This window comes from Beta vulgaris, chromosome 5 (genome assembly GCF_026745355.1).
Source record: "Beta vulgaris subsp. vulgaris cultivar EL10 chromosome 5, EL10.2, whole genome shotgun sequence".
NCBI classification, from domain to species: domain Eukaryota; kingdom Viridiplantae; phylum Streptophyta; class Magnoliopsida; order Caryophyllales; family Amaranthaceae; genus Beta; species Beta vulgaris.
In genome coordinates this window covers 5,658,455-5,686,017 of record NC_079206.1, presented here as the reverse complement: position 1 = coordinate 5,686,017, position 27,563 = coordinate 5,658,455, and the positions used below count along the sequence as shown (strand labels likewise).

The 27,563-nt window shown below is 37.7% G+C and overlaps 4 protein-coding genes across 4 annotated transcripts; 1 reads left to right on the top strand and 3 right to left on the bottom strand.

The window, feature by feature from the left end:
• Positions 1 to 1,825: 1,825 nt before the first annotated feature.
• LOC104892390 (uncharacterized) lies at positions 1,826 to 10,835 on the bottom strand. The gene is made up of 16 exons (XM_010678315.3): positions 10,467 to 10,835; positions 10,334 to 10,378; positions 10,110 to 10,150; positions 9,600 to 9,681; positions 9,416 to 9,460; positions 8,302 to 8,358; positions 7,730 to 7,789; positions 7,518 to 7,645; positions 6,910 to 7,174; positions 6,740 to 6,806; positions 6,390 to 6,460; positions 6,196 to 6,285; positions 4,551 to 4,659; positions 3,446 to 3,537; positions 3,183 to 3,288; positions 1,826 to 2,151 (listed from the first exon to the last, which is right to left on the bottom strand). The coding sequence occupies exons 1-16, from the start codon at positions 10,584 to 10,586 to the stop codon at positions 2,054 to 2,056; spliced, it is 1,476 nt and encodes a 491-aa protein (XP_010676617.1). The 5' UTR covers positions 10,587 to 10,835; the 3' UTR covers positions 1,826 to 2,053.
• Positions 10,836 to 11,875: 1,040 nt separating this feature from the next.
• LOC104892389 (copper chaperone for superoxide dismutase, chloroplastic/cytosolic) lies at positions 11,876 to 16,868 on the bottom strand. Its single transcript, XM_010678314.4, has 6 exons — positions 16,489 to 16,868; positions 16,381 to 16,407; positions 15,771 to 15,843; positions 15,546 to 15,680; positions 13,081 to 13,304; positions 11,876 to 12,456 (listed from the first exon to the last, which is right to left on the bottom strand). Exons 1-6 carry the CDS (start codon positions 16,753 to 16,755, stop codon positions 12,199 to 12,201), a joined length of 984 nt encoding a protein of 327 aa, XP_010676616.1. The 5' UTR covers positions 16,756 to 16,868; the 3' UTR covers positions 11,876 to 12,198.
• A 1,221-nt stretch (positions 16,869 to 18,089) lies between these two features.
• LOC104892693 (uncharacterized) lies at positions 18,090 to 20,157 on the top strand. Its single transcript, XM_010678681.2, has 4 exons — positions 18,090 to 18,650; positions 18,746 to 19,849; positions 19,925 to 19,978; positions 20,062 to 20,157. Exons 1-4 carry the CDS (start codon positions 18,090 to 18,092, stop codon positions 20,155 to 20,157), a joined length of 1,815 nt encoding a protein of 604 aa, XP_010676983.2.
• A 252-nt stretch (positions 20,158 to 20,409) lies between these two features.
• LOC104892388 (hypothetical protein) lies at positions 20,410 to 24,808 on the bottom strand. Its single transcript, XM_010678313.4, has 3 exons — positions 24,622 to 24,808; positions 22,822 to 22,937; positions 20,410 to 21,178 (listed from the first exon to the last, which is right to left on the bottom strand). Exons 1-3 carry the CDS (start codon positions 24,727 to 24,729, stop codon positions 20,695 to 20,697), a joined length of 708 nt encoding a protein of 235 aa, XP_010676615.1. The 5' UTR covers positions 24,730 to 24,808; the 3' UTR covers positions 20,410 to 20,694.
• Between the last annotated feature and the right edge of the window lie 2,755 nt (positions 24,809 to 27,563).

The following is a 27,563-nucleotide window of genomic DNA, read 5'->3' as shown; positions in this document are numbered from 1 at the left end:
TGTTAAACCTGTTCACAAACTCTTTGAGAGACTCGTCAGATTTTTGCACAATTCTGTGCAAGTCGCTGGCTTGCTTTTCCATTTTGCGACTGCTAGCAAATTGCATATTAAAAGTATTGACTAATTGAGCAAAAGAAGAAATAATCCCGTTATCGAGATTAATGAACCACTGTAGTGCTGGACTGGTCAGCGTCGAGCCAAAGCCTTTGCACATGCATGCTTCCCGCATATTTTTCGGGATCGAAATGGTGATCATCCGTTGCTTGTATTGTGCGACATGATCATTAGGATCGGTGGTGCCGTCATACAGCTTCATGGATGGGACAGAGATCCTCTTGGGCACCTCGATCAACGCGATGGGATCTGCAAAAGGAGAATCAGCATAACTGTTAGGAGTAGCTTTTTCCATAGGCCTGGGGACACCAGGGATGCGGGCGATCATGTCTTCTAGTTGCTGGAGACGCTGTTGGATAGGATCGTCGAGACGGCCTTGGACGGGCTCTTTTGAGGGATCAGCGCCGTCATTCTCGCCGCCGTCGGCATCTTCCTTTTCCGAATCGTCAGCATCTTCGAGATCAACATTATTCATAGGGGTCTCGAACCCCTCGCCGTCCAGGTTCCGCATCCTGGAGACGCCACGGACATTGCGAGGCTTAGGCCCCTTTGACGTCTTCTTGGCGGACTTCAAGCTTTGGATCTCCATGCACGACGCGACATAGCTTTCCTTCAGCGTCGCCATCTCCGCCTTGACGCGATTGAGCTCGTCAATAACCTCTTGGGTGGTGACCCATTGTCCTGCCATTGAAAACACGAAAAGATGGAAGAGTATGGAAAAATAAAACGAAAAGATGTGATTGCCAATAAACGTATAGAGATCTTGCTGTGGCCCCACGGTGGGCGCCAAATTGTTTATGCCGATTTCGTACCAAGTACGCAAAAGGTTGAGGTGCCAACAACTAGATCAATATACAATTAACAATCAACATTCTAAACGAAATAAACGACATAAAATAAATAGAATGTAAGGAACAAAGAATTGTTGACGCGGAAAACCCAATGGAAGGGAAAAACGCGGGTGATACTCCTGATCACCAATCCACTAATGTGCCGATGGCTTTGTTACAATGTTAGATGGAATGATCCACTTTTATCTTCGTTACAAGAGAATAGAGTAGAAAGAGAATGAATATTCTTAGGAGGCTTAGAGAGAGAATATAATTAGAGAGAGAGAATGCTAGGTTTACATCATTTATATATATTGAGAATATCTTTTTCAGCTGATCTAGTGAACCATCCCCATCATATCAGTGCCACGTCACCAGCAATCCCCCTTATATCTCAACTTCTCAACCACTTTTTAATACGTTTGAACTGGTCTCCTTTTATTTCAGCAGCCCAACTTTACCCTTCATGTATTTCGAACATACTGCCATGCAACGCCAAAGTGTGAAACGTGGGCCCAACAGTATCAATGAGGATATACATAGTGATTAACTAACTGATTCTATTGCATCTCCAAAAATGTCGAGAAAATAGCATAAAGAAGATAGGTGTCTTGATGGTGTGTCTTGGTAGTAATTGATATTCTGTGCAGGTAACAGTTGTGCCCTGAAAACATACTATATTAACACTATGAAAGTATGAACAATCTTATGTATTCGAGAGTGATCTTCGAATAATCTAAATGACCAAATTCAGTTGGACTATCTTTTAAACTAGAACTTAACAAAACTTGATCACCTTTTTCTTCCCCTATTAGACATCTCCCTATTTTGTAGGTTTTGCAAATCATCAAAACACATTATCATACATTTTGATACAAAACTGACAGCATAATTCTCAAGATATCGATCAATATAACAAAGAAAAAACAGTAAACGCTCTCCTGCTATAACAGGTCTCACAATATCATTAAGTTAAAACAGATATTACACAAAAGAAAAAGAGAAATAAAAACAAAACCAAAATGTTACAGAACCTAGGTTACAAAATTCATTTCCTCACTAAAAGAATAGGAAAAATTTGAGGGAACAGGTATCAGGCACTTGTATATTCAATTAGTTGTATTGTACGCAGCATCTGCTGAAGAAGTATCCATATCATTAAGGCCGAATTCCTCATTCTGCTCCCAGGTTCTTTCATATTCCTCAGCTGCAAAAATAGGTAAAATCTTGAGTTATAGGGTAAAATCAAGAAACGTACACTCAGATTCCAAGGCCTTATAGCTCTTGTTGGAGAAATTGTATGCCCTCCCTCCAAATAAAAAAAGGAACCACAAAAAATACTGGAAATAGAAATTTCAAAGATCTAATGTCTTGTCTAGCTGAAAAATGAGAGGCAAAAAGGGAGGGCAGGAGAGAGACTTCAGACTTCACATATCACAACAGCTTGTATCTCTAAAAAGTTTCAAGTTTTGCACACCCCCCCCCCCCCCCCTTTTCTTTTACCAGTCCAGGTCAAATACAATCACCGGACATAGATCCTATACTTGTGGAGGACAGTAGGCACATAACCTAACTCCTCTGTTACAAAACAGATTGACCAATGGGCAAGACATCAAGCAAAGCAGAAACGACGTAATGAGATAGTAACAGACAGACAAGCTCCACATATTTTTTTCTCCAGTTCATTATTCTGTAGCAGCCTTGTTGAAGGAATAAGAATGTCCTATAAAATAACACAACTGCTTTCAGCTAGGATACATAGAAGCAAACATAGACATGTACATTCCCCCCGAGAAAGGGGAGGGTATAGAAAATAAAGCAGAAACATGTCATACAATCACAGTTTCACTTTCCTGTAATAAAAGTGTAGGACCTACTCTATATATTTATTTAGATCCGAAAGCATCAAACTGTCCTGGTCAGTGCTTGAAAAAGTTCCGAGCACACGAGGCAATAGCGGTTCTAGAGTCTAGGGGTTAGGAGTGAAGCGTAGGCGTGAAGTGTGAGACGCATGTCTCGTTGAAGTGAGGCACAGCTGTCAAACTTTTTAGTAGAAGTGTAATAAGCATTGATGTGTGGCTTTGGTGCACCTTTTTGCACCTCTTTAATTAAGCTTCGAATGGCCTAATAAAAGTGTTTGACCCGTATCAACTTGGGATTCGGCACCTAGGCACACCTCAGGTGCGTTAATTTATGCACTGGTCATGATACCATTAGGAAAGAGTACACTGAACTCACATGTTAGCTGGCTGTCATTCTTGATATCATCAGTAACTGGTGCAACAAATGAGTTGGCCAGTGCATCATCAATGATCAAAGTCCAGGGTTCTTCCAGGCTCAAGAGCTGCAAAAGGCCAATACAGACTGAATAAAGTAAAAACAGTACTCAGGTAAAAGAAAAGAAGTACAAATAATATTGCACAAAGTCATCATCATTTAGTGGCGTGGATAGCATTTGCTTTAGAGTTATTTAAAATACTCATAACTTGTATGTCTCATACCTTGTTCAGTCTTGTATTGAAATCTAGCCATTTTCCTTTTCTGCCCTCATCAAGGCTGTCCCCAAAGCTATATCCATGAACACTCTCCAAACCTGCACAAGAATACCATTGACAGGCACGCTAAACTAATTGAATACACACCACATATACGAGAAATTAAGTATAAGTTGCGGCACAACTAGGTAAACTGAAAGTAAAAGCAGATTATATGGAACGAATAAACATGAAAAAACCCAAAACAGATAACACAGAAAAACGAAGACAATCAAGCACTAAGCTACTACTAATATATTAATATGTCGTATAATGAAGTCAGTGCTCCTAAGTCATACTTCTTCGGTTTCAATTTAGATGCTACATAGAGAAAGTGAGGAGTTCTATGAAAAGTAGAGACACAAGTCCGAATGTTAGGATTTTAAGTCGGACACTCGGACTACATCCCGATTTTCGGAGTAGGAATGGAATTCAAAATCCGATTTCCGGCAAATCAGTATTGGATTATGCATAATTTTGGTCCAAGTCCGACCCATTGCCATCCTACACGTAGATAACCAGATTCTCATCCTGTCCAACGCATGCATTTCTCAAAATGTAACTTGTAACTTACTATAATTACTTCATACTATATCATCTACGGTGAGAGACATTTGGTCAAACAATTATGTAGATTGGATTTTAGACTACTTATTAATATTGATTTACATTCAAGGTTATCATTAATCATTTCACAAGTGGATTAGTGGCTAGAAACACTACATATGGATTGAGAGGTCATGAGTTCAAGAATTGATGACTTTCTTTATCCTTCTTTAGAAAGGTAAGTAAACAAAACAAAGCTATTGCCAAGTCAAGTGATTCTATGATGCAATGCAAAGTCATTGTCGAGTTGGAGGATCCACATGCCGAAGTGTGTTATAACTAACTACAGTCTCAACTCTAAAACAATCAAGGATCAAGCGAAGGCTTTAACACAACAAGTGCAATGCACCAGCGACAATTTAGAACATAATAAGGCACTCCTGCGGTGTCTAGACTAGCATTGCTATATACAGATGGTGCAGAAAATTGCAATCAAAGCCAGCATTGACAATAGAAGAATACTCACTTTCACAAATTTTAGTCACCAAACCTTCAATAGTTGTGACCATGCCTCCCAAAGTGCCGCTAGCAAGCTCCAAATCAACTTCTGGGATCTTAACACTAGCACTATCCGACTGTTGGCAAGTCAATGATTGGAAAAGTTAGTTCAGATGCTCATAGAATAAGAGGATAAAGATCCAGAAAGGCAAAGTAGTTATTGAGCTTCGAAGCATATGAGTATGTAGTTGAGCACGGAGCTTTAGGTACAAAGAGGGAAGACCAAAAAAAAAACTTAAGTACTGCAATCAACAGGATAAAATTGAGAAAAATAAAAATGATAAAAAACAGCTTATTTCCAACTCTTAACAATTAGCATGGGAAAAGGTAGCTGTATACCTAACAAGACAAAGGGTATTCTAATGAAACAAACTAAAACCTGAAGCCCAAAACCAAATGCGTATATCATAAAGGAAAGCTAAATGTAATTTATGATCTGGCATGATGAAAGCATGAATAATGAATCACATTGATAACCGGATGTACACTATGATCTGGCATTAAGAGAGGTAGATGTGCATTGTAGTTCACACAGGTATAACTCTAACTCGTTCTCACTTCTCACCCTGATCTTGACTTTCTGTCCACATAAAACTCTTTAAGTTTCCTTTTTTTTACAGCTCCGTAGTACTGTTGGCTTTTTTTAGACACTAGTCACCTTCATCACCATAACTACATGCATGGAGCCTTTAAGAAACAGTCTCTGGTATACATACATTTTTACTAAGATACAACCAGGCTGCTATCATCTACATTGTTTAAAAAATTCAGGGTTCTCAAGAAATTCCAAAAAAAACAGGTTATAATCACTGTGATGTAAACTGATTGCCTTCCTTTATGTTTTAGTTCGTCCCATTCAATTATCCTCTAGTAGTAAATAACTACTTCCATTTTTGAATACTCGCAACGTTGAAATGTGCACAAGGACCAAGCACAGGAGAGAGATTAAAAAAATCATATGCTAGAAAAGAGAAAGAAAGAATATAATGCAAAAAATGTAGACATTGCAAATAATAGAAAGTAGAAACTTCCATAAATGGAAAATGTTGCAAGTACTAAAAAATGGAGGAAGTAAATATTAAACCAATCAACTTTCTCTATTTCCTTTATTCTAACATCCTCCTGACGAGATCAAATGCATTAGTTATACTTACCATTAACAAAAGGTCGAATATGAAGGTTGTCATGAAACGAAGGGAGAAATAAAAAATCAAGGATACAACAACCATACTACATGAACTCATTTCTATACATTCATCCACATTTGTTGGATAGCCTACACGAGATACAAGGATTGAGTTCATCACTAAAATTAGACATAATCACTAATCTCATCATCAAGATATTAGACTATACAAATTCTCGTACACTTAAATTCTAGTCACCCATGGAAAAGCACCATATCCAACTGTTTCGAGAGTGTGATACCTTCTATCTAGACTTAAATTCATTTATATATAGACTGATACCAGAAGTAATACAAGCTGACATTAGTAAATTCTCCTATGATTCTTCCTTTAAAAAAGTAACAGTTAATTTTCATACATGTAATCAACTAGATGAACCCATATACTAGAGTTTGCACTGTATCTACATGAAAGACGGAAACAGACCTTAATCACATCACGGTTCAGATCTTTGACATTCTCTACGGAAACTGTGATCCGCTTGGCTTTGTCAGAAGTACCGCCTCCAGGCTTCAACTGCAATGATATTATAATCAAAGGGCTTCTGAAAAAGCTTAAAATTGAAACGACTACCTACATAAAAGAAACTTAGAAATAATAGTTCAATCGAAAAGACAAACCTCAGAATTACGGTAACCGCAAGAATCACAAGTTGATGCCATAACAATTACTTCTTTAAAGTATGGGATGTCTGTCTTTTGTAAAGGGCAACAAGTAAAGATCACACTGAGCGAAGCTTTTGATCTGATTTACTAATTGTAATTAGTAAATATGGTAGCTATATATTTTTTCCTTCATATTTTGCTTACATCATGCGCATTCTTCTTATATCTATTAGAGAATGTGTTAATCTTTCTACGTTCCTCTCCAAGATACCGAAAACAAGAGGCATGTACAAGGAAAGGAAATATTTTATGCAGGCCCATAAAGCACAGATAAAAAAAATACTATAACTTAGGCAAAAGGATACTGGTAACAAACATTCTAGTTTCGCATCTACTTGCACAAGTTCCACATGTCGATGGGAAAGTCATGACCTGTCGAAGACCATAAGGTGAGCTAAGATCAGAAAACCTATCTTCTTCAGCTTCATCTTTCTTTTTTCCCTTGATGTGTGTGCTATTGGGAGAAGGGTAATACCTCTTCTGGGGAAGTATACCGGCATAAAGCTTCAACAAGTTCAGCCGTATTTGCTTGTGCTATAGCTCGTCGACCAGCCCTTGCTCCAACTGTTCCATGTGGTTCCCCAACGACCGGATCAGTTGTACGGTTTTCTGCTCCTGCCACTGCTTCCTCAGACTCTCCTATCTGAGATGGGTCAGCAACATAGCCGAGTGCAGCTTGCTGTTCAGGAGTTCGGTCATAGAACTTAATAGATAGTGCTGGATCCAGAGATGGAGCATACCTGAATAAATTATAGCTTATATCAAATCTAAAAACAACATGATGCATGAAGTAAAGTTCTTACCAGCATATAGAAGATAATTTGGCAAATTGAAAAGAGCCTACAGAGTTCAGAGTTACGTGGAAGAAAGGGGATAAAGAATCCCTCCAAACATCTAAGGACAAAGAGAGGAGGACGTGGATTCAAAAAAAAGGAAGAAACAAAGTATTCAGCCTGCCTATTGGTAGCACAACGGCCTAAAGGAATAAGTAGAACTGAGAGGAGGAATTAAAAATCATTTTCTTGTTCCAATATAACTATTGAGAGAGCCGAGGGGGGGAAGCATCAAGAATCAGTCACTTACGGGTTCTCAATAAAACTATTGCCAGCAGGATCAACCAGAACAAAAGTAAAGGAAGAATTTGCGGTCGCACAAGCCCTCAATTTCAAAAGAAATTGCTCTATTGCTTCAGCAGTTTTTGGGTCTACTTTCTACACAAACAAAGAAAAATCAGGAAGAACTTCCAAAAAAAATGCTTGTAATAATTTGATTAAAGAAAAAAGCTGCAAACACACCCTTCGTTCTTCTTGAAGTGCCGCCAAACCATCTGCAGCTCGAGTTAGTATCCCTTCTACCTAAAACAAACAAGCAAACATTGGTGCACAGAAAGGCTAGGAGCGGGGATCAAAGGTATGGCAAGACTAGTATATAAACTAAAACAAGGGAATCATGACACCAATCTGTCAAGAACACATCCGCGATTGCAGAATCCATGATAAGACTAGGAAATTTATCACTTCTTTAAATTACAAGCACCTAACGATCTCCAGGTTGACACTATAAAACAAAGGAAACATATGAACAAGGCCTAGGCATAATCAAAGTTTCTTAGCAATAGCATGCAGAAACAAAATCACAGATCTTACAGCGCTGAATAATCAATAAAGTCAACGAACATAGAGAACAGACCATGTAGTAGTCCCCCTTTCACTCCTCCCTTGCCCTCCATTAACAAATAGTATGCCACTTGATTACTTGAATTTCTAACAGTTTCTTTTCAAAGCACTAATCACATAGTGGCAAGAAGAATGTGTATAGTCTGGCAAGTAGTAGATATCATAATATCAAAGAAGAAAGCACAACTTACGGTTGACAAGCTCCCACGCTGAGCCTCTGGAGGAATTTCGAAATCTAGCTCAGGAATCTGCAAGATTCATTTATCCCATGTTAGCAAAGAGTGGAACCAGCTGTAATTTTCAAAATTTGGAAGCACGATAGCAAATCAAAGGCACATAGGTTGGACAATCGGGCAGTACTACTGTACAAAGAAGCTGGCCAAAGTGGTAGCCACATACTCTCGTACTCTCTCAGTACCACAATACCTTTTACACTTCTCAAGACACGTGGTTTCAGATGATGAATTGTTATTCTGTTATCAACTGTTATGTTACTAAAAAAGGCACATGTGATAGGAGTTAATAGGGTATTATTTAATTTGGAGGAGAGGGAGAGTGGTGGGCTACGCTTGTAAAGTAGAAAACACGCAATAATAGTGGGCCATGTTCATACATAGAAGTGTAAAGAGTAATGTGAGACGGATGAACATGGGAAGTATAAAGAGCAATGAGGGACCAAGGGAGTACAGAACTTGGGCTGAAAAAAACACCAAGAAATTAGCTAGTGAACATGCATTAGGCACGCATCATAGCTCACTTCAGAAACATGTCAACTGTGTGGAGTCAGCAACTAGAAATGTAACTAGCCAGCTACTTTTTAGGGGTAGATGGTCCCACTACCTCTAAGAAATGTAAAGGGGCCCTAATGAAAACTCCATTAGGAAGCATTCCATCTCCTGTTAAAATGTTCGCTAGCTTCTCTAAGCCCTCAAAGAATATACTTCCATTGCAATTTAACAAGAGGCAGAGAATATTTTTAAAGCATGATCAATTATCTTTTCTTTTCTTTTCTTTTTTCCGGAGGGAAAGAAAGAGGCATTAGATATCCATAGTAATTGCTCATAACTTATAGGGAAACAAGTCATAAGAATTGGTCAAAACAGAAATGCAGTCAAAATGAGGATAGCCACCAAGTCTCAAGTTAACAAAAATTTGACAATACAAACATATAATGATGTAAAAATAAGGTAAAAGATATCTATAAAAGGAAAGGATGCAAGCTAAAGAACAGTAAAGAATCTGCTAAGCAGTAACAAGGCTTGAGCTGCAGTTTGAAAAAGTCATATAAAGCCAAAAAGTAAATACCTTTATGGTTGCAGATTCAGATTTTACGACTTGTCGATTGAGCATCTGCAAGCAATAACTGTGAGACCAACTGATGAAGCATATAAACAAAATATAAAACACATATTCCATAAAAATGGTTCTTTGAGAAGCTAAGTAAGCAACCCTGTTGTAAGACAAGTAATAACATATGTCGAAGATAGACCTTCACGTCTCCGCCAGGGAACTTTAGAGTATAACAACATCCTCGTGGCTGTAGCTCACCCGCAAACTGAACCTCATTGTTCCTGCCATGGAGGTTAGCAAGCAAGATCACGATTTTTTACATTATATTTCAACAATTTACTCCTACCAAAAAGGTTTTTTCTTTTTAATAAACGACTCCCATAACTCTTATTCCTATATAAATAGAGTCACGCATGACTGTGACCCCTCCTTATTCCTATGTAAATAGAGTCTCCCATAACTCTTATTCCATATAAAATTGGCCCTTTATTCAAAAATTACTCCCAAAATGTGCACAAATGTTCCACTAAAAATAACCAAAAATGCTTCCAACAATCACATTCAGTTCAAACAATTGTTCATTCACACATGCATTTGAATAAGCTATTTCAAAATAAAAGTGCATACATAATCTCAAATGATTTCGTTTTCTCTTAATACGTACTACATAGTTAAACCATACAAGAATCACATAACAAAGTCAATTTACCTCTCGCCACAATGTGGGCAATCGAAAGCCGACAGCAAAATCTACAATACATAAATAAAAACAAATCAAAGCTTGAATTCATTAACTCACAATCAATACCAAAAAGCACAATAAATCTCTAAATTGTCCAAAACACAACTAACCTCAGCTCGAAACAACAAATATTGCATAAATTAATCAAGAACGTTAAAAAAACAATTAGATAATAGAATTAAAATACAAACCTTTCTAAAGTTAGGAATTTGAGTAAGCATTAATCTTGTAGTACCCTATAAAAGAAAAAAAAATCATTCATTAATCAATGAAATCAAAAATTAATACAATGAATTATACAAAATTAGCATGAAACAAACATACGTTTTCGCCGCAACTCATACAGAGGCTCTCGACTTCGTAAATGGGAACATCGTTGTCGTCGGCAGAAACAGCTTCGACTACTGATCCAACGTCGACAATTTGGTCCTTATTGCTCTCCATTTTGATTATTGTGTTTTTGGATTTGAGAAATTGAATGACAAATTGAAAGAGGAAATTTTCTAGGGTTCTTGGTGATTGAAGTTGTAGTAGAGGGTTTTTTTATTGCGGGAAATAAGATTGAATAAAGCTATAACTATAAAGTTCTGCTGCTTCTGGAGTAGTAGTTCGAGTTCTAGAATTGAGTAAGAGGAAAAGAGAGGAAAAATCGGTTAATGACGGCGCTCTTCTTAACTTTGTAGAACTATTATTAGTAAGGTGTTTAATCAAACTCTAAAATGTCTCATTCGACATTCAACTTATTTTAACGTATTTGAACTTATTTATCATTTGTTTTTTTTGTTAAAATCAGATCTTAAGAGATGAGATACTTTTATCGAGCTAGATAACATATTATGCTTAATATTATGGTATATATATGATTATTTTCTTTATCGAGCTTATAGTAAACCATCTTTATTATGGTTAATAAACCACCTTAGAGTAATATGAAAGTAAGCATAGGCTGATATTCATTGAAGTTTGAATTTTATCATCATAATTCTTAGAGTATTTTGTCAGATAAAATCAAATAAAGTAGATTTTCTGTAGGAAATAACTTAATAAAAAATATTTGTATGTAATAATAGAATGGGTACTTTTTGTTGAAAACTTACAACCAACTTATAATTTTCCGTTCACAAGTCAACTTTTAGGGATGCCCTTACCTATTTCCCTCTAATTCTTCTTCATTTTTCTTGTTCAATTAAACAAATACAAGCTAATTCATTCACTGTATATAAATTCAATTAACGTGGATTTAACCAGATCACTTCACTTTTATGCCTTTTTGCCTTTTCTTTTAACTTCATGTACCTTCGATTTTCTCTTTTTATGAAACTAGAACAAGATTCTAGAACAAAGTTGGAGTGAATGGTCTTACATAGTTCAAAGAAATTTGATGAATCAGTGACATAGGAGATAGAAGAGAGAAAAGATGAAGATTCGAAGGAAGAAGATAAAGAGTTATCAGTTACCACACTTGATTTCTCAAAATAAAACGTAGTAAATTGGACGAAAGAGACATCGACGTAAATGACAAAACGGGTGGTGACATTATGTGGAAAAGGAGGGAAAGAGTAAGTCAACCATGGAAAGTTGACTTGTTAGCTTTAAAATCATTAGATGGTCTTAAATAGCTAATAGAATTTATATATTAGATTGTCAAAATTAGACCTTATAAAGTAAAATAAACTAAGTAAAAAAAAACGAGAGGAAAATTTGGAGTAATAGCTAAGCACATAACACCGCAGTGACAATTAGGCAATTAGCCCCTTTATACAAGTCGCCTTCGTAAACATCCAATAAATTTGGGATGGGAGTAATCTTATGAAGTATTATATAATGATTGTTATAATTCCTTGAAACATCTAGATTTCTTGGGAAGACTTCTTTTCTTCCTATAATAATTAATTAATTATCAATATAGTAGCATAATTTGAACTAATAATGTAACGAGTAAATCATGATGGCTGTAGTACAACTATCCATTGGTAAGGAGCTGTAATCGATAACTAGCTTAGAAATGCCATACATCTGTACAAGCTGTATGGTCTAATGATGTTATCAGACCGTGCTAGTGAGTAGTGACAAAATCAGGCTTCGCCTCCCAAATTGTGGTTCCATCGCATGTGCAAAGCTTCTTATAGTTCTCACCTACCCCTGCACTCCTCGCGATCACGGCAGCTGCAAGACCAGGATCGGATTTGTCCTCCGATGCATACAAGACAATGGACCGTCCAATTAAATCAACAACCCTTAACATTTTCTTGATTCCTGTATAATATGCTTCACCTTTCTCATCAACCTCTAATGTTCCCAGGTCACCCAATGGCTGGAAAAAAAGCATACTTGTCATTACACGATATAAACAATAACAGGTACAAACTCCATGTACAAGTGGCATTCCTAATATATGGAAACATGGAAATCATTTATAATCATGAGAAATGTTTCTTTTCATAGTAGCTTAACTGCCATTCACGAAGTCCCTGACCAGCAGCAGGATATGTAATCATATTGCAATTGAGCCAGCTTTAGATAGTGGTTAGAAGGAAAACAATTTCCTATCTTCAAGGTTAAAAATAGATTTTCCAAAGACGGAAAACAATTTTTCATCTAAAGGAAGAACACCACATTTTCTTCTCTATTCCTTAGCTCGTCCTTTCATTTCTTTCATCCATCATCTCCCCTCCATTTATCCTTTTCCCTCCCAACTATTGTTGCAAGGAACTAAACAAAGCTAAACTAATTTACACTTGATCTTTCCCTTGGAAATGTTTTTCATAGAAAATCATTTTCCACCGAAAATGTTACTGTGCAACTGAACATAGCCTTTAACAAAATACCTCCCCTATCACTCAGTTGAATTGCCCTCCCTTGAATTGTCGGATTGCATACATGCAAGAGAATGCACATCTATGTGTATAAGTGCAACAAAATGCATTAACCATCGTACCTCATTTTCACTTCCTTGGATTGGTGGATTGTAAACCTTCCCCGTGCTGACTGGACCTCTAGTCAGATCACCAAACTCATTTATAGACCATCCATGTTTCCCTGGTGGCAAACCACTAAAATTGGCCTCTATTCTAGCCAACTCCATGTGAGTCTGGGCCAAGCGAACCACTCCAAAGATATCTAGGCCTTTAAATTCTGCAACTGCCGCGGACACAAGGAAATCTGCTTCAACCACGCACAATCAGCACTCCTATGATCCTATCAATTATAAAGTACAAAATTACATGCTTTAAAGTACCGGAGAAATTAAAGAATTTGCAGTCTCCGAACTTCAAATTTATCACCATGAAATGCTTAGAGTCATAAACAACTTTACTGTGAAAGATTATTAACACTAATCCTCAGAAATACAAATTGATCAGTGTTTTTCTATGTTCTAACGCAGATAAGTGATCTTTCGAAAACAAATTATGGGAGTTGTTGGCCATCTTTGCTGGTGCCAAAATCCTCCCAAATATGACTAGTAGTATCTCAAGCTGCCATAGTTGCAAGATCTTAGGAGCTCTATGAAGAAGGCTAATAGCTCAAGACTCCCCTGGGGAGCCCGGAGCATTTGGTTACAGCAAAGTTGTGAATCAAACATAAATTTTACAAAGCATAACCCAAAGACTCTAAGGGGCGTTTGGTTGGAAGAGGGGAAAGTTAGGAATCAAGTAAGGTCAGGAAAGGAAAGGAACCCCAAACCCCCTAATTTACCAACATTTTTGGTTAGGCAAGAGAAAGGGTTACAAAAATTGAACCCTTCTCCTCCTTCCCTCTCCCTGTCCCCCTCTCTCTCTCCCCTGCCATCTCTTTCTCTCACTTATACTCCCTAGTATACAAATCTTGGTATGAGCTTTCTAATCAGATTGCACAGCATATTCCTTGGAGCATTTATCACATTTCTACTTCTTCTCACCATGTTTTCTACAAAAATGTTTCTCAATCCCAGTAAAAACTCCCAAAGCTCTTGAAGGATCATGACCACAACTAATTTCTGGGCAAGCATAAATTCTCTTCTTAACCTCTTTACTCGATCTATGCCTCAACTTCCATGGCAAATTATGCCCTCTTCTATGAAGCTGGTGGCGGGGGATGGTTGTTTCAGATGTGGGGAGGTTTAGGTGAGGTTTCGGTGGTGGTTTCGGCAGGTGGGTGGGTTTCGGTGGTAATGGTTGTGGTGGTTACGAGGGGTGGGATGGGTTTGGGTGGGTAAAGGGGGTACCTTCAGATCAATTTTGGGGTTGGTTTGGGGTTGCAGGGGCCAGGGGGTGGGGTCAGACGGTGGTTTCGAGCATAAGGGTTGCGGGGGGTGGGTTAGACTGTGGTTTCCAGCAGAGGGTGGCCGGCAGCTTAGCGGGAGAGGTGGTGGCTTGAGTATGGGGTGGGTGGGGTGCTGACATCCTGGTGGTCGTGGTGATGGTGGGGTGCTGGTCAATAGTGGTCAAATGGTGGTTAAGGTGTAGAGGGATTTTGGGGAATTCAAAACCTTAGGGGGATAGGGAATCAATCTAAGGGGAAGAAGGGATTCAAAACTGAAAAACGGGTAAAGGGAAAAGAAAAAAACCGTCAACCAAACATCAAGGGAAACACAAGTTTGGAAATCCTTTCCCTTTCCTATCACCCCCGAACCAAACGCTCCCTAAGAGTCTCTGAAGCTGCCATAGTTGCAAGATCCTAGGAGCTCTAACACGAAGGCTTATAGCTGAAGACAACCCTGGAGAGCGCACTCTGTTACACCAAAATCAAACATAAAATTTTACAAATCATAACCAAACCTCCGTTAGAATACCAAAAAATCTAAAGCTAGCTCAATTATAAAGTTTGGAACAGGGTATAGGATTGAACAGGCTGAGATACGAGTAAGAAAGTCCTACTCAGATGTGGTTATAAAACCTTGAGGTTTATAAGAACTTCACTCATATGTGCCTTCAACAAACTAATCTTATCTTGTTACTCCAAGTATTACAACCACTATTAACCCCCTATCCCCCCCCCCCCACAAAAGATTTTGTTCACAAACACACAGTGATGATGTGTCAATGAGCTTATAGACTTGGACCCTTCGGATCATGTTCAGTTAGAGTAATTTCTACAATTATTTTGCATAGTTTACTGATTATATGATTGTAAAAAAGAAAGCATAATGGCTACCCAAGCTTTACTATTATCAATACAAGTGAGGCTATAGTTCCATATTTGGTTCTTATACCATATTCAAGACATAAAAGAAAAAGTAATCAACAAACCAGAAAGCAACAGGAATCATGAAAAGTGAGACAGACATAAACGTGAATTATCTAATTGACCCAAAATGATTGCAGTTCTGCCAACTCTACACCGTCTCCAATTGTAGGGAACAATTGTGCATCTGAAAAGGAGTTCTATCAAGAATTCTAAACCAAATACTTTAAGGCAACCAACCTTCAAGTACACCTTGACCAATCAGTCGAGCTTTACGACCAGTTTGCTCCAAAGCATTTTCCATGGTTATCACGGGTGAAGAACCAAGAATTCTGACAACTTGGTTGCTCAAGTCCACTTCAACATTCTTAACTCCTAGTAATTTAAGCCAAACAAATACTTAGAACAAATGAAGATAAAATTTTCGACCATTTGTACTTGTAATTCAATTTCACTAAAATATACCTTCTAGAGTCTCAAGTTTACTCTTGACAGCACTTACACAGCCTTCACACTTCATATCCACCATGAACTCTGTCTGTTCCAGCAAGAATCAATAAATGAATATTGCACCATATTCATGATTTACCAATTGGGCGAGATTCGGATGGATTTACTCGAACATAGAAGCAAAATGCAGAGAATAACATGCTGATTGTTTTTAGAAAAAGGAAAAATTGATGTCATTCTTGAAAGTTGGAAGACTTTCTTAGCAAATATCATGTGCATAAACTTTTGCTCATTTCTCCAATCTCTCCAGAGTACTGATATAGCACTCCACTCATCACTGATTCATTTTCAAATATTCTCCAATACTTAATTTAACGCAACACGTTTCGCCTCTTGCTAATTCATTCTCATTTGAAGAGAAAGAACAAAAAAAAAAAAAAACTAAACTCCGCAAAATTTTAAACAAAGCAATGATGTAAATAAAACAATTGCAAAGACTAAGAACAAAAGTATCTTAACGGAAAACATCATTCACTAATTCAATAATTAAACAATAATTCTATCCAATTCAGCAACCAAAACGAAAATACTGAAAACAAGACAACTAATTAAAGTAAAAACTCACCATTAATTCCGGCAACATCATATTTTCCTGCAAAACAAGTGATAATCAATCAATACAACACCTTCAAAATATACACATACATATACTTCTATAGAGAGAGAAACGAACATAAGAAGAAGATTTAGGATTTTCCATTTGAACAGCAGAAGGCGGTGAGCTCAAATTCTTGAGTAGCCCTAATTTATTGCCTGCGCAGGAGCTCAAAGATGATCGAGGAGAGAGAAAATGGAAGTCCAGAAATTTCGAGAATGGAGAAGAAGATGAAGATGAAGATGAAGAAGAGGAGTGAGAGAGAGAAGATGCAACGTAAGATGCAGGTAGAGCTGTGACTGCTATGGCGGTCGTGGTTGTGGCTATTGACCTTAGAAACGTCATTCTTTTTTTCTTCTTTACTTGCCTTTTTATTTTGTAAATGGAAAATTTTAGTTTTGGATTTGTCAAATATGGAAGGAATTTGATTACCACGATAGAGGATACGTTTTGGAGGAATTTTGCGAAATGGCTGTTTATTTGGACTTTTCACAGTATTTATGTTCCTATTGGAATTTATTGAATTTATTTTACAAGGGTTAAGATTTATTGAAATTTATCTGAGTAAAATCAAACTGTTGTTTCATATTTAAAAAGTGTATAGTTGAGATTTGGGAGGGAGAGGTGACAGCTCAATGGAGTACCACCTCAAATTTCAGGATATTACTCATAGTTCGAATTTTTGTAGACATTTTCCTCCTTGCTGTTTAGACTCGTAACCAGCCTTTGAGTTGGTGTGTCCTTCAAGCTAGTAGTCTATTAAGAGCTTGTTCTCCCCGTCTTATTTTCAATTCAATTCAACTCTTGACAATACTTTTACTCTCACATATCACTATTCATTTCAGTTCAATTCAGTTAAATTGTTTTATGCCGAAGAGAACAAGCCCTAAGAGTTGGTATTCGGACCAATTATTTTTCCTAGTAAAATAAAAATTGATGTATAGTTGAACTAAAAACTTTTTGGGATTCTTACTTGCATTTAAAAATAGCAACCAAATTGGAAATCAAGCAATAGATTAGCGAGAATAAGTGGAGAAATTTTAGGAGAGACAAAAGCAGCAAGAAAATTGAGGATATCGGTTAGGTAGATTTTAGCATTCTTGATTGTTCGAAATGGATTAGGGAATGACACCAGTGATGATGAGTATTGGGAGTCAAGAAAGAGAGTAAGTGGGTGGAATGAAAAAATCATTGGCATAGCAAATCAGTTACAAAGAGATGCTGCTACCGGGAGATTATGTACTCAAGGGGAAGGACAACTAACTGATCCAACAGGTGATGCTGACAAGGCGTTTCTCAGTGAGTATGAAGCTTCAGAGGATGAAAATCACACCCCAGATGAAGATGGAGAAGATGACATCCTATCTAGGAAGAGGAGGGTGAGGGTTCCAGTTGTTGATGAGAGAACAGATTTCAGTAAACTAGTTTGGAAGGTGGGGATCAGGTTTGAAAATAGGGAGAAATTTAGGGATGCTGTTGTGAGGTATACTATTGCACAGGGTAGGAACTTGACCATTAGTGTCAGACACAAGAATAGGCAGCAGAGGTTGGGTGTTAAATGTGTTGATAAATGCCCTTTTAGGTTGTATGCTAGCTGGGACAGTAGGAGGGCTAGCTTTGTGGTTAAAACAGTTGTGGAGGAACATAGTTGTAACAGGAACATGGAGCTCAACACATAGATGAAATCTTCCTGGGTTGCAACCCAGTTCTTAGAGGTTTTCAAAACAAGACCCCATTGGCCTGCAAAGGAGATTGTGGAAACAATCAGGAGGGCCTACAAAGTGCTTGTTAAGAGGGATTATGCCTACAAAGTTAAGGTTCATGCTCATAGGAAGCTACATGGCAGCATGAAGGAGCATTATGGTAAATTAGGTAGTTATTTAGAGGCTCTTATACAAGCAAATCCACAGAGCATTTTCAAGATAAATACTGACCCAAGCAAGGCTGTGTTTCCTCATGTTTTCCAGAGGTTTTTTGTCTGTTTTAATGGAATTATGCAAGGTTGGTTAGCTGGTGGGAGGAAGGTATTATGTGTTGATAGTTGTTTCATCAAGACATTTCTAGGAGGGATGCTCCTTTCAGCAGTGGGTAGGGACTCCAATGATCAGATGTACTCACTGGTATGGGCAATGGTGGAAGGTGAGAACACTGCCAGTTGGGAGTGGTTTTTTTATGAGCTGAAGAAAGTACTAGGTGGTGGAAATGGGTCAGATTTGACTATGATTTCAGATGAGGCTCAAGTATGTTTTTAAATATTATCCAACTCATCTATATTAAATAGTAGTATTAGTAGTTGTATTATGTATGGCTAACATGTATCCTACTTATTTAACAGGCTATATTAGGAGGTGTTGCGAAAATATTCCCACAAGCAGAGCACAGACACTGTGCTAGGCATGTGTATGCCCATTGGCATAAGACATACAAGGGTGATGAAATGAAGAAGTTGTTTTGGAAAGCAGCAAAGTCCTACAATGAGGCTGATTTGGGAGATGCTCTGACAGAAATGGAGAAGGTAAACCCTGAATCTGTTGTTACATTCAAGAAGTATAATCCTAAGGTGTTTTGTAGAGCACATGTTAAGACACATACAAAATGTGATGTCATTGTCAACAACATGGCTGAAACTTTTAATGGGTATATTATACATGCTAGAGCAAAACACATTATTTTCATGCTTGAGGATATTAGGACTGCTTTAATGCAAAGGATGGTTATTAAAAGACAGATTGAGAAGAGTACAGCTAAGATTTATCATAGGATACAAAGTATGCTAGAAAAGGAGAAATATGAGGCAGCAAATTGCACCCCACTGCCATCTAGTGCTACTTTATTCCAAGTAGCTCACAAAATGGACACCTTAACTGTGGATCTGGAAAATAGATCTTGTACTTGCAGAAAATGGGATTTAGTGGTGTGCCCTGTTGTCATGGGGTTGCTTGTATTTTCTTCCTCCACCATGAAGTTGAAGACTATGTTGATGAATGCTATAAAAGAGAAGCTTAATTATTTGAAGATGTACTGTGGGGGAGTAAGTCCATTAACTAGAGAGAGACATTGGCCTAAAGTGGATATGCCTTTGGACCCTCCTCCCATTAAGATTGGTCCAGGCAGACCAAGGAAGAGCAGGATCAAAGATCCTCATGAAGACCCTAAAAAAAGTGGGAAATTGACTAAGCATGGAGTGGAGATGTCCTGTAGTGTGTGCAAGAACAAGGGGCACAATAAAAGAACATGCCCTGACAAGGGTAAGGCAATGGAGCCAGTACCTAAAAAGCCATATGGCAGACCTAGGAAAGACAACAGTCAGCCAATAAACACTGCCAGTTCAGCCCCTCCTCCTTCACACCATGAAACCACTGCACAACCATCAAGGATTGGTAAAAATGGCAGAGTGGTTGGAAAAGGAAGAAAGAAAAACACTGCTCCAAAAAAAAGGGTGAGTTGATCAATTAAGTCTTTGTGTTAAATAAACCTACATTAATTCTTTCTAACTATATTTGTGTTTGTGCAGATGCCACAGGGAGTTGGTGTCCTTTTTGATGGTCATGGCAACACTCTCATCAATGTGAGTTTTTGACAACTAATTTCATTTTCATTATATTGAGATATTATGCCAACTTAACTAACCCTAGCTGAACTGACAATCAGGCTCCTGGACAGAGTGGTAGACCAAGAGTGGTGTCCCAGATGGACAGAGTGGTGGACCAAGAGTGGTGTCCCAGATGGCAGCAACAACACAATTAACTCAAGGAAGTCAAGCTTTAAGCACCACAACACATCTCAGTTTAGGAAGTTAAATTATCTTGTATCCCATGTTTTAACTTCTGTTTTTAGGTTCAACCTGACATTAGCTAAGTTGTGGCCTAATTTTCATCTTTGTTTATGGTTGTGTATTGAACTTATGTTCTCTTAATGACATATTTGGTTTTGGTTATTTGTATTGGTTATTAGCTAAGTTGTGCTTTTGGTTATTTGTATTTTTTTAACACTGTGAAGTAGCAAAAAATAAATATTTCTGCAAAATTTTGAATACAATTAAATGATTAATCAATAAATTGTTATACAACATTGATGCGTACTTACTATTCCTGTATCATTCTACCGGTAGCACTTGACAATACATGGCACCAGGATGATTAACTAAAGAGTGAATACTAAGAACTCTACAAGACCGGACAAGCACAATGGTATCTATGTCAAAAAGGCCAATCGTGTTTTTTCATCTCTATAATTAGTCAAGTTGATGATTATAGGTCAATAACACGTGTCTAATGAAGCTGCTCAACCAAAACCTGGTGGAATATCAGGATCCTCGTCATGGCCACCAGAAGCTCGCTTCCGCTTTCCTGATGAGGAACAGCCAGGATGTGGACTGGAATCACCTTCTTTATTCTGCAATGGACCGTTGGTGTACTGATGAGATTCTCTCCCTTGCTCCGCGGATCTTCTATTGCCAGGACGAGGCTTCTGTGTCTCAGATTTCAAATCATGATTGTTCAGGACCAAACCTGGAGCTTTTTTATGCTCTCCATTAGACATTGTACCATTAGTTTCTCCAGAAACCATTACTGCACCACTAAATTCAGCTCGCCCCCTGTCTGGCACTTGACCTGAGAAAGAGGTGGATTCACCCACTGTGCTTCGGTGCGGATTCAGAAGCTTATCATAGACTGATTGCACTGTTTCTGTTATTTCAGATTTGATGCCGTCACGTGATCGAATAATCTCCCATAAACCATCTGAAATTTGACTCGACGTATTCTCACTGTATCAAAGATGTAACACAACCATCACCTACATAAATTGGGATGTCATAGTTCTACAACTCAGAAGCAAGAAATGTAAAAATGATAGGGCATTCAAAGGTAAGTTTGTGTTTCTGAAAGATAGGTCATGACAAACGTTCTAAGACAATCTACATGCAAAACATACAACTGATGCACAAATTTTACTGGACACTCCGAAATGTCTCCGGAAAGCCAGATATGACAGGCAATTTGAACATTTGTCAAAGAGCTCAGAGCAGGAAAGTAGTCAACCTTTAAGGATTGGCTTTCTTAAGTTCTTTAATCCAACTAATATTAAATTAAGAATATATATATATATGGGACCAACTTCATATGCAAGATATACAGCTGAAGCAAAACTTCGACTACTTATGCCTCAGTTGAAGTACATGAAGGAAAAGGAGAAGTTGGGACTTCGGTAAGTTATGGAAGCAATCATATTTATTGTGGTATAATATATTAGCATCACATGACTGATCCCATAAACAAAGCCTCAATTCTATATCCAAGAATCCCATGCCAGCTGATGTAGGCACCATCATAGGTACTCAAGATATACAAATGGGACCAATAGTTGCTCCATAAGGATCTTAGCTTTAATAAGAGCTCAAATCCTGAAGGCTTCTCCCTTCTTAGTAAAGAGATTAATCAACTTCGTACACTATAATAAATAAGCAAGTAGGAGCTAAAATCAGAAGGATATATCCTTCTACATGCACGTTCTTCATAAAAGTGACATCAGCAAGCTGCAGTCAAGTTCTTCCCCTATTGAAGACCCTTGAGCAAGAATAAGGGACAAGTTCCTTAGTAAAGAGATTAATCTCCTGATGAGAATGACCAGAACCTACTACTCAGCAAAACTCAAAAAATCGGGAAATATATTGGAGACATCCAACATCTTCAGATAGTTTACATTCCATGATACTTACTCCATTCCATATTTGTTGCAGGCTTGCAGCATGAAGGGAAGGCACAGGTTTTAAGAAGTTGAGAAAGATAGAGTGAAATGAAAAGAGAACCACGTGATAAGGAGAGAGAGATAGAGATCACATTTACCAAATAAAGTAATGTTGCAATAAATTTAAACTTCCTCAAAAGTGAAGTGTTGCAACTAATATGAAACAAAGGAAGTATAGGGAAAGAGCCTCGGGTGTGTAAAGGTGGGGGTAGAGAGTAGTGTCTCCTACAAATATAGGGAGAAAGGGAAAGCCTTTGATTCTTATTCTAGAAGCATTGGACAGATTTGGCAGAACTAAGTCGATAGATAGCCGCCATCCAGGTATTAACGAAGGCCAACTTTCAGAGCCATCGATTCCACAGATCACTTACCTTAGGTGCTGTAACTGCTGTCACTTTTACAGCACTATCCTATGGAAACACACCTGCATCCTAGGAACTTGAAGAGTAAGCTATGTCCACATTGAAATCAAGGTGAGAGGGAAGTTCCATAGATTCAGCTGGCCTGATACTTGTAGGCATGTTCAGTCAAATGTTGCACAGTTCCCAGGGGAAAGGCCCCCTGTTCCCGAGTTTCTAAAGAGCACTGTCTTCATCAAGACAAAAAAGCTTATATCCTACTCATTCTAAAATTCAAAAGATATCAGAGGATGTTGATACTCACCGAATCTCATCATGAATCGCATCACAGAGTTCCCTGGGTTTCAAATTTACTGCACCAGGACGATTAAGTGCAGCGGACTGCTTAACCACTGAAATGATATTGTTACGCAAGTCCTCCTGCAGCGATCAGCTAATCTCAGAAGATGCCACATTGAAAATCCCACAAAACTTTAGGTATTCAATTCATTCAATATAACAAAGGTCAAGTATATAACTATTATGAGAATATCACAAGTAAAATCTATAGACTACACTAACTATAAAAAGGTCAGTAATGCAACAAATCCAATGGTTTAATGGCCTTTCTAAAACAGACAGATCATAAACCTAACCATAAAGCTAATATAGTTGAATCTGCAGCAGAGAACATGTTCGACAAATTCACAATGACACCTCTACAAAAGGCATACTCGTAGTGGACCACATTAAGAGGCAGCTATAGGGGAATTCAGAGGAAGAAAATCAATTTCACTATTTATGTTGACCCAGATGGAACATCGTATTAGACCATTCTCTAAAAAACAAGAACCCTTGTCTTCAAAAGCAGAAGGTGTTCATATCTCCCAAAGGAAGGTACCTCTAAATCAGATCAGGACCATCAGGTAGATGACATAAGCTTCAATTGAAATCCAACAACCATCTAATCTTATTATAATTTATAATAATATCCGAGGGATCAATGTGTCAAAATCAAAACTAGAACACTGGAGCATATAGGCACATACTAGACCACTAGGTATGCTTAAGATAAAGTAATATCTAATTTGAAATCAGACAAACATGGATGTAAATGCAAAATCAAGGAGCGACATCAGAAATAAGTTATTCTCCGTCTCCTTTTGCCATTTGATGACAAAAACATCCAATCCCTGTGACTATCTTTTGTAATGTGGATCCAAAGAAAGTGAAGGATAATATAATGGATTGCTTGGGACAAAGCGTGTAAACTAAAGGCTGAAGGTGGAAGTAAATTCCGACGGAGTCTTTTACAAAAGCTTCACAAGCAAAACATATTTACAGACTAATCAAGAGCCTGATGCCATTGATTCTAGTAATTTAAAGGCGCAATATTTTCCCAGACATTAGTGTTGTGTATAGCCCAAGTTTCACTTCGAGGAGCCTTGTTGGTCTGAATCATTAAAGTGAAGTCCCATTGGAACATAGGGAATGGTTCCGGGACAAGTGCTGGAACAAGTTGTGGTATTTTCTCTCTTCCCCTAGAGGTACGGACATGCGAGCATGTGCAGTACAACTAGCAAAACTAGAGGTGAAAGTCTTTAGTCTTCACCAACACATCCCTGTACTAAGCTAATAATTGAAGAAGCACAAAATGGAAAATTAGTGAAGGCAGAAAAAGGTTTCGCCTTCGAATTGAGTGGTGTGTACTAGGTTTGCTAGTTGTGTTGAGGGGAAAGAATGTTAGTGTTGGAATAAAGGCTGAATTAAGGATGACAGAGGTAAAGTTCTTAATGCTGCTATTTCATCAAACTTTTCCACTCCAAAATTCAACCAAAAATATGAATAACAAAGATAAATTCAGAAATAAATGAATAATGCGAATTCTATAAAATTCAGCATTTACAACAAAACTTCGTTGCTGCAAATTCTAAGCAACAATGCAATTGATAATATTACATTCAAAATCCGCAAATCAAATTACTAATCTCTAATAATAAGCAACTCAAAACAATAAATTTCCGATAAAGATCAAAATTTGAGCACTTAAAACTACAATTGAACATTACCAAACGAATGTAATTGTACACAAAAAGCGCGCGCGCAAGAGAGAGAGAGAAAGTACGTTTTGTTTGAGCTGACGGATGATTTTGATACGAAGACGATCGAAATCGCCATCATCTTTGAGCTTGGTTATGACATCTTCAGCAGTGATTTTCTGATCCTTCCCCATGGTTTTAGGTTTTCTGTCTACTTCTCGTTTTTCGCTGCTTTCTACCTGAATCAATTTTAGAGGGGAAATAAACAAAACTCCCTCCGTCTTACAGTGATATCAATTTAACGGGATAAATCAGTTTATGATAACAACACTAAATACAATAAAGTATAGTGGTTAAAATTTTAGTATATTGTTTTCGCACGTCTTTTAATATATTTGTATAGATTTTAAATTTTACAATTAAATATAATATTCTTATTAATATACTAGTTTTTTATACATGTTATGCATAACAACTAGTTTTTTTTGCTCGAGCTATGCCTGGGGTAAGAAAAAATTTAATTTATTAGTATAATACTTTATGATAATAATACTAAATACAACTTAGCTTAGTGGTCAAAACTTTAGTATATGTACTTGAGGTCTCGGGATCAAACCCTATGCTATGCAATTTCTTAAGTTTTTTATTATATATGGATTACATGAACTAATGGAAGAGTACCTTATAATTTCAAAGGTATTTAAATTTTACCTTGTATACAAACATTAGAGCGAAGTTCAAACAAGGTACAATCAAGATTCCTTCTAGCTCATATAAAGCCCTTTTTTTCTTTTTTTTGACATCGGAAAAATATATATTAATAGATGAAAAACAAAATACAATTTAGTGACATTCTAAAGGATCAATGCATTTTTGCTAGCAGCACCCGCTAGAACTTGCGATCCCTCGACTAGACTAAGAAGCTGATAATTACAAACTTTAAAACAAGAACAAACAAGATTAACATATTTTGTCGTAACATGATAAGGGAGGTCCGATGAGAGTGGAGCAACGCTTTTCCATTGGGATCCGACATGAGGCATGTCACCTTTATTGATTCTTTTCCTATTATGTCTTCTAGATCTAGGAGGCTAGGATTGGGCTGGAGAGCAACTTGTTCAACTTGTCTTCGTCGGCTTAAAATTGAGCTTCGAGCCATCCTGCTCATCATCTTTGCCTTTGCGTTTTCATTCTTGAGTGAATGATCCAGACAGTTGAGTTTGTCCTACACTGGGATACCTGCACTCAAAGTTGTATTAGTTAAGGTATCGATACTTACCTCACAATGTTGCATTTGCATTTCCTGTATAGTTGTATTTATCTGATTTTCATCCTTTGGACTCGATGATGGATACGAGATATCAGTCGGATGGCCCTCATCCTCAATGAGAGTCGGACTAGAGACATGTGCGACCCGCGATTTAGAATTGGGGGGTCTTTCAAATTTCCACTTTTTGAAGTGAATGCGTGAACCTTCAAAATTGACAGAGAATTGGGTTGACATAATTGGATTACTTTTCCTTTCCTTAAATTTTCTAAATCTAATTGTGATATCATGAGGCGCGATGATGGCTTTCTTTTGTTGATGAAGGGGATCTTTCGAATGTTTTGTGCACAACGAGGCCCCGTACATCGCGAGCAAACCGAGGGAGCCTCCTCTACCCCTTGGGGTTTGATTGACCATAACCTCGTCTTAATTACTGTTCTCCGAAGAGAAATTTCTCTTATCCTTTTACTGTACATCCAAATCCATTACATTAAGTCCAAGGGACCCTGTAACATCATTTGAGGCTATGTCGCTAATTATCGGGTCTTGACCTACAACAACAAACCCGAACCTGAAAGAGGACAACCTCAAGACTTGCAGTCTCTTGAGCAATTGCCTTATTTTTTAAGCTAGTTATCCTAAAGTCAGCGTATCCATCTTTAAAATTTTCAAGTTTTGTTAGAGCCACGCCTCGCCTAAAAAGATCTTTCACATTGCTCTTCAACCCCCAACACCAAGGAACATGAACTGATGGCTTTCTTAAACGAATTATGTTTGATTTCGCACGCTGCAATGTTCAATTCTAGAGAAATAACTAGCTCTCTAATTTCAGGATCAATATTATGAGCAGAAAAATAGTAGAAATGGCAACATAAAGGCACTTCATAGAAATCCTATATGTCTCATAAGCTTTGTAGAATGCAGTCACTCTAAAAAGAGAATTACCAATCTCCTTCAATGAGGTCATATACTAAATGACCTCATTAGGTCCAGCAGTGTTCGCAAACAAATCCTCAAGAACTCTATCCTCATCCAAGAAATTTAGGTGGTGCAACAGGAATAAAGCTAAACTAGGATCCTTCTCGATTCCTCCTAAATGAACCATTAAAACTAAAAGTAACTTAAAACCGTAAATACTACTAGAAAGAGAAATCAACACCACAACCAGGAATTTACTAAAACCTAAACATATCACTATTTAGTCCCAAGTCCAAATCATCCATTTTCATCATAACAAACTGTAATATTCTCTCTGTAGTCAAAATCGAAGGAAGCTTGTTTGTGTTATTAAATTAATTTTACTTGTTCAAAAGATTTCAGTTACAACAAGAAACAGATAGAGATTAGTAACATCGACGCCTGAAAATCGACCTAAAAAGGTGAAGGAGTTGAAATTATGCTGAGCCTTTCTACCAGTCAACACGCCACTCCAGGATAGTCGGTCGCCTGTGGAGAGTGAAAGTAGAAACGAGGGAGAACAAGGCCTCAATGCGGCAGCAAAAAAAGTCGCAGAGATAGACGAAACTACGAACGAAAAAATACTTTGACATAGAAGGAGCAGAAGCTCGTTGACGACCGAAGATAGCAAGGCCACCGACGAGCTTTTGACAAAACAGGGGATGTGTGAGCGATGAAAGGGAAGGGAACCTAGGGTTTCTGCCGAGAGAGAATTTTTATAAAGCCCTTTTCAAAAAATAAGAAAGTAACCTTAACTTATCTATTATATATGTGCCAAGAAGACATATACTCCCTCCCTATGTA

Coding starts and splice junctions, on each gene's coding strand:
- LOC104892390 (XM_010678315.3), bottom strand. CDS start 10,586: ATGGAGAGCAATAAGGACCAAATTGTCGACGTTGGATCAGTAGTCGAA. Junction 8,359..9,415: donor CTGAATCTGCAACCATAAAG/GTATTTACTTTT, acceptor TGAATCTTGCAG/ATTCCTGAGCTAGATTTCGA. Junction 7,646..7,729: donor CACTTCAAGAAGAACGAAGG/GTGTGTTTGCAG, acceptor TTGTTTGTGTAG/AAAGTAGACCCAAAAACTGC.
- LOC104892389 (XM_010678314.4), bottom strand. CDS start 16,755: ATGACGTTTCTAAGGTCAATAGCCACAACCACGACCGCCATAGCAGTC. Junction 15,844..16,380: donor TGATGTTGCCGGAATTAATG/GTGAGTTTTTAC, acceptor TTGCTGGAACAG/ACAGAGTTCATGGTGGATAT. Junction 12,457..13,080: donor TCCAAGGAAGTGAAAATGAG/GTACGATGGTTA, acceptor CTTTTTTTCCAG/CCATTGGGTGACCTGGGAAC.
- LOC104892693 (XM_010678681.2), top strand. CDS start 18,090: ATGAAATCTTCCTGGGTTGCAACCCAGTTCTTAGAGGTTTTCAAAACA. Junction 19,850..19,924: donor ACACTGCTCCAAAAAAAAGG/GTGAGTTGATCA, acceptor GTGTTTGTGCAG/ATGCCACAGGGAGTTGGTGT. Junction 19,979..20,061: donor ATGGCAACACTCTCATCAAT/GTGAGTTTTTGA, acceptor ACTGACAATCAG/GCTCCTGGACAGAGTGGTAG.
- LOC104892388 (XM_010678313.4), bottom strand. CDS start 24,729: ATGGGGAAGGATCAGAAAATCACTGCTGAAGATGTCATAACCAAGCTC. Junction 22,938..24,621: donor TCCGTCAGCTCAAACAAAAC/GTACTTTCTCTC, acceptor TGATCGCTGCAG/GAGGACTTGCGTAACAATAT. Junction 21,179..22,821: donor GCGATTCATGATGAGATTCG/GTGAGTATCAAC, acceptor TCTTTGATACAG/TGAGAATACGTCGAGTCAAA.